This window comes from Octopus sinensis, linkage group LG1, assembly GCF_006345805.1.
Source record: "Octopus sinensis linkage group LG1, ASM634580v1, whole genome shotgun sequence".
NCBI lineage: Eukaryota > Metazoa > Mollusca > Cephalopoda > Octopoda > Octopodidae > Octopus > Octopus sinensis.
The window spans coordinates 140,053,020-140,059,933 of NC_042997.1; the positions used below are offsets into that span (position 1 = coordinate 140,053,020).

Consider the following 6,914-nt stretch of genomic DNA (forward strand, 5'->3'; position numbering starts at 1 on the left):
CTTTCCTTCATCTTTTCTATCCATCTGTCATTCACTTCTATTTGTTTATATTTCCATTACTCCTTTAATTCTCTTTCTCCCTTCCTTCTCTTCTTCCCTCATCCTATGATGTCAAATTTCTTAGCGGTATTTCAAAATTATTAGCATTCCCTATCCACCTTCATTTTCCATATATATATATTATATATTGTAGTTTCGTACATCTTTAAAAATGACATTGATGAGCACTGTTGTTTATATCCTCCTTGAGAACATTGATGCATTTTTCCACATTATTCTTTCTCTCGGATTTATTTTAATGCATCTACCAAAACATATGTCAGTGATATATGGTGATATAAATGATTTAAATAGCATCTTGAGGGTTTGTCTCCATTTTCAATTATTTTTATATACACACACATGTATATATACATATATATACACACATATACATACATATATATATATATATATATATATATATATATATACATTCATGTATATATATATATATATATACATTCATGTGTGTATATATATATATATATATATACATACATACATACATACATATATATACACATATATTTACATATATCACCATCATCATCATCGTTTAACGTCCGTTTTCTATGCTGGCATGGGTTGGATGGTTTGACTGGAGACTGCCAGGAGGCTGCACCAGGCTCCAATCTAATCTGGCAATGTTTCTAGAGCTGGATGCTCTTCTTAACACCAACTACTCTGAGAGTGTAGTGGGTGCTTTTTACGTGCCACAGGCATGAGGAGCCAGTCTGGCAGCACTGGCATCAACCACATTCGGATGGTACTTTTTACATGCTACCAGCATACAAATATATATATATATATATATACATACACATATATATATACACATACATATATATACACACATACAGACATATACGTATATAAATGTATTCAGGTGCAGTAGTGGCTGTGTGGTAAGAAGCTGTCTTCCCAACAACATGGTTCCAAGTTGAGTCCCACTGCGTGGTACCTTGGGCAAGTGTCTTTTACTCTAACCTTGGTCTGACCAATGCCTTGTGAGTAGATGTGGCAGACAGAAGCTGAAAGAAGCCCATTGTATATATGTATGTATGTATGTATTTGTGTGTCTGTGTTTTTCGACTAAGCAACATGCTATGTGTCCGTTTGGACTACTTCAGGCCTTAACCTGTGGGGGTTATGTGATTTTTTAATGCACGGAAAAGCTGTCAGTGATATACTCTCTTTGGCAGCAGTCAGCACTGTGTCTAACACAATCCATCATCTGAAATGTTGACACCTCCTTCGGGGTTATTGTCCTACATCACTCAAAGTAAATTTGGAGGAACTGTGGTTATTTATTTGTAGATAACAGGGAACCAATGTGGTGATAGACTTGCCCTTGAACTTTGATGTTGGCATAAATTCATGTTTATCTATCTTCTTAGATGCACCAAATGATGTCATTTGCAGAGTTGTATTGTCTGATATTGTTCAGTCACTAGTCATTGCCTCAATAAGGCCAAATGTTTGAAGGTCGTGCTTCACACACACACACACACACATATATATATATATATATATATATTATCAATAATAATAAAGGGTAAAATTAATTAATTAATTAATTAATAATTTTACCAAGTAGTTCGGTATGTTAAAAGAATCATTATCAGTAAACTTATACATAAAATTTTATAATTACGAGTATAATTATAATTATATATATATATATATATATATATATATATATATATATATAGAAAAGTTAACATGAAACTGGTAATTTCTTCAAAAACTATGTCACTGTATGAAAAAATTTTATAACATTCTTCTGACATAATGACTCAAATATATTTTTTAACCTTTTAAAACAAGCCTGTAGTTTTTTCACTTTTTACTATTTTCTATATATTCAACCACGTGCTTTCACACACCAACTTTCTCACCTATATATATATATGTATATCACCCATTGTTGACTTTCTGCAGGCATTTTGCATCAATGTGCTGTGTGGTCTTGTGTGCATGATTATTTTATTTTCACTGACCAGTATAAATACCTTACTAGTGTGAAGGTGTAATAAAAAATGATAATCATATTAATGATAGAAAATACAGTAGTGAAGCATGAGAACAAATATTTCTGCTTTTTAAGTCTAGGAAACTTTTCAGAAATTTTTTGATGTGCATGCATGGATATAAAATTTGATATTAAATTCTATTCTTTAAAAGTACTAGGGGAAGTCAGAAAATATCTGCAGTTTTGTCAAAAACTTCTTTAGGTTGGCCACATTGCCTTCAACACTTGTATGTTGAAAGGCAGTAAGTACTCTTGTGGTTACGTAACTGAGATTTGATCTTGATTACTCCAGTTTTCTTTCTTGTGTTACAGAGTAAACACCATTTCTCTGCTGGCAGTGTGCACTAAGGAAGAACAGAGATCACTGATCCGATTTCTCTGGTCTGAAGTTATGTTAGGGGCTGGAATTTAATGCAGGCCATCAGTACAATGTGGGGACAGCACTCTACCATGTAGAAGAGTGTTTCAGTGGATTGATAAGGTTAAACATGGCTGGACAAGAGTGAAGCTTGGAACGGGAGCAGGAGGCCTATCAATCTCCACCACTGACGAGAGATGGTTCAGTGAAAATTAGTCAATGTTCTGCATATGAAATCATTCACAACAAACTTTGCTTCTGTAAAGCCTGTGTGAGGTGGGTTCCAAAAGATCTTCCTGAAGTGCATAAGCACAATTGTGTGGAGATCTGTCAACACTTACTTACCCCGCTACAACAATGAAGGTGAAGCTTGTTTGGTGAGAATAGTGACAGGAGAAGAGACATGGGTTCATCACTGGGTCAGACTTCAAATGACAGGGGATGGACTGGAAACATCTGGAGTCACCAGCGAAAAATAAAAATTAAAGTACCAACCAAGTACTGGGGTCAATGTAATTGCCTTTCCTACTTCCTTCAAAATTATTGGCCTTGTGCCAAAATTAGATTATTATAGTGAGACAGCAAAATTGTTACCATGCTGGACACAGGGATTAGTGGCATTTCTTCTAGTTTTATGTTCAGAGTTCAAATTTCACCAGAGTTGACTTTGCATTTCATCCTTTTGTGGTTGATAAAATAAGTACCAGTCAAATACTGAGGTTGATATAATTAATTCAGCTCTTCCCATCCTAAAATTTCAGGTCTTGTGCCTATAGTAGAAAGAATCACTGTTATATGAATGCATGCATGTGTCCCCTACCACCACCATACAAACACACACACAGAGGAACAAAGTGTGTGTGTAATAAAATAAACTGAAAGGTACTTAATATGGATATGTAAAGTCTGATTTATTTGTAAATGAAATTTGAAAGAAAATGAATATATAAGATAATAATGTCATGGTAATTATAATTCTTTCACTTCTTTCCGTTTGTTGTTTTAGCCACAGTCAAAATCTTATAAATCATACTATGTGATACTAACTATGGTGCACGTGCATGTGTAACTAAATACACAAGTTATGCATTGTTCTGCTTTTAACATGATCTTATCATTAAAGTTAAACATAACCAATCATCTTAGCTTCAAACTCTGCAGTAGGCAGAGTTTGAAGCTAAGATGATTGGTTATGTCAGTGCTCTCTGTCAGTGTAAAAGGTAAATCCCAACTTGAAATTAGAAATAGTTTTCTCAGAATTTCTTGAGGATTCATGGAAATGCAATTATCTAAAGTATAAAAGGCTCTCTAAACAGCCACTGAAAATAAAAGTAACTTGCAAGTATACTTTAAACACAACTATCTTCTAGTCTTTCTTTCACAAAGTTGCTACCATCAAAGTTGAAAGAATGATATTCAAGATTTTGTATTTCCTTTTAATTATCATATTAGTTGTGAAGAGTGAAAATATAACAATCAATAATGCTATGAAAAATATTCTATTGGATTATAATAACTCCACTTCAACTGAAAACTTTTCTCCGTGGTTTTTTAAACAAATGGTAGATATCCTAAACTGTGATTCTTTACCAAAATTAAACAACAGTCAAATGCAGTTTGTTTTGAAATCGAATGAAGAAAAGATATATCTGGAACAAATATGCAATCGATATTTTGAAGCAAGCCAAAAGAATACGACTGATATTGTTTGTCTGAATGGTAAATGGAGATATGAAGATAAAAAATGTAAGTTAATAACCTGCCCAACTTTTCATAAGCCTGCTCACTGTAACATGACAAAAGTTTCATACACATATAAATCTGTTATTTACTTTTCCTGCTTTCCTGGATACTTTTTGCAAGGAAACCGTTCAATACGCTGTGAAGAAACGAAACAGTGGTCATCTCCACCACCAGTTTGTAAACGTGTTACATGTATCCCACCTCATACACCAAAACATGCTAATGTGTCCACTACAAAAGAAGTTGAAGTTAACAAAACAATTCATTTCAGTTGTTTGGAACCATATTCATTGAAAGGTAAATCAGTATTAACTTGTCTTGAAGATGGTGATTGGAACTTTCCAGCACCTGTTTGCACTTGGAAATGTTTAGTGCCCAAAATAGTTGGTAGAGTGACAACTCTCTTACAAAATAAAGTTTTAAAACCAAAAACATTAATTCGTAGTGGAAAAAAAGTGTTATATTCTTGTAAACAGCCTTTCCTTCCAGTAGCATTCGGAGTCATTCAATGTTTGTCAGGTAGATGGCATCCAGATATTCAGTGTAAAAAGACATGTAACATTGAGAGAGTAAAGAAATTAAACTATACTTTATCACATAATTTTACAGTGATTGAATATCATTGTCCAGCAGGAGAAACATTATTAGGGGACTCTAAAAGAACCTGTTTAGAAAACGGAACCTGGAGTGGTAAACTTCCAGTTTGTGTAAAAAAATGTCAACTGTTACCTAACTTAGGCATTTATAGCTACCGAGATTCAGACAACTTACAATACCTTCCATTTGGAAGCTCGGTTCCAGAAAACACTAATATAACATACTTATGTCAGCAAAATTACACAAAGAAAACGGAGAATGTGAGCTGCTCAAATGGTGTATTGACTCCAGTACCACATTGCTCAGATGAAAGATTTTATGTAGAAAGCAAACATCTTCGATTCAAATATCAATCAACTCATTATTATGTTTGTGAAAATAATTATTCTTGCAATTTTTTTGGTTACCGTAATTACGGGAAATGTGGTCAAACTTCATGTTATAACAAAAACTGTGTTAGTTTCAGTGTTAACAAAGTATCAAAGCCGTATATGAAGAGATACGATGGAAGTTGTTGCATTATTATGTGTCATGAGAACTAATATCAAACTACTTTCTATGCATATATAAAACTCACCAGCATTGCTGTTTTAATGCATGAAAAACAACCCTACTTTGTAATTTCAAGAGGTTTCTGATATTCATTTAATGATATCACTAACTGGTAATAAAGCAACTGAACATTAAAACAATTTTCAATCTTCAATATAAATATATTCTTCTGAGTATTGTTTCAAGAGCATTCTTCCTCCAGTCAGACACATTTTATCACACTTTCTATTCTATCAGTGAGTGCATTTCAGGAACATTTCCAGGTGAAACATTTTTCAATGAGTAATTCAACACTGATGAATGGCATACATACATATATACACATGTATAAATTCATTTAAATATTAACCCTTGAGCTTAATGTGTTAAGCTTATCCACAAGTACAAATGAATTTTATACTTTTAATGACTAATTCTGTATGTGTCATTTCAATGACACCTCAAGAATCAATAACTGCATATATTGTTGCATTATATATCAAGATTGATGGGATTGTATTCAAATAAAACAACTGTAAATTGATGTAATAAAAAAACTTGCTCACTCTATTCTTCTTGTTTGTAATCATATGTGTGTATGTGTGTGTGTGTGTGTGTATATATACACATACAATTAATTAATTTTTTTATTAGTCACTATGAGGATATTTAGACCTCCTATAGGGATATTTTTAACCAAGAAACACTGGTTTAATATATTGTATTTTGAAGAGATATTTCTTCAATGGATATATCATAAAATATCAAATATTATTATTAAGTTTGAAAATGGAGAGATTCAATGGATATAAATTGATTTATTAATCAATTATCATCATTGCCTACAATTGTTTCATTTCACATCCAGTTTAAATTACAAAATATATATAAATATACAGAAATGCCCGACCTAGGAATTCACAGTGCACATCAAGGTAACAATGCGGAACAGGGGCAACCTTAGAATCTCTGAGGCCATCCTCATACATCGGATCTAAGCTCAAAATCAGACCCATAGTATCAGGAACTAACAGTCCTTTCTATAAAATTTCTTGGCTCCTCTTTAAACTCCTCAAGCCCTTATTACACACATTCCCAGACGCGTCAGCAGCTCCCATGAAATCTTCACAAGACTCAAAGATATCGATCCCTCCATACTTAAGACTAACAAATACCCTTTTAGTTTAGATGTAGTTTCTCTCTACACCTCTGTACCTGCTTTCCTGGCCATTGATATCCTCATAGTCCACATCATGTCCTTATCTCCCCCACTTCTCCATGCCCCTACCTTCCATATCATCTCTACCTCCCTCCCCTTCAACCTCATCTTCCCTATCTACCCTTCATCTTCTCTCACCTCCCCAACCATCAACCTCCAGCTCTTTGGCCTTACACCCTCAAACATATAAGAGTTACTAACCATTATAGTTGGTAACACCTACTTCCAATATAATGGTGTGATTTACAAACAGACTTTTGCCCTACCTACGGAATCTAACCTTTCAGGCCTGCTGGCCATCACGTACATAGATAAGCTAGAATGCACAGCACTCAACACTTGCTGCTCATGCATCTTCTTCTCCAGGTACATTGATGACATCCTTATCATCA

General features: G+C 33.7%; 1 protein-coding gene across 1 annotated transcript; it reads left to right on the top strand.

Moving 5' to 3' along the window:
* Positions 1 to 3,215: 3,215 nt before the first annotated feature.
* LOC115213798 (P-selectin-like) lies at positions 3,216 to 5,871 on the top strand. The gene has a single exon (XM_029782664.2). The coding sequence runs from the start codon at positions 3,842 to 3,844 to the stop codon at positions 5,312 to 5,314; it is 1,473 nt and encodes a 490-aa protein (XP_029638524.1). The 5' UTR covers positions 3,216 to 3,841; the 3' UTR covers positions 5,315 to 5,871.
* The last annotated feature ends 1,043 nt before the right edge of the window (positions 5,872 to 6,914 follow it).

Bases quoted from the DNA above. Each gene is read 5' to 3' on its own strand.
- LOC115213798 (XM_029782664.2), top strand. From the start codon at position 3,842: ATGATATTCAAGATTTTGTATTTCCTTTTAATTATCATATTAGTTGTG.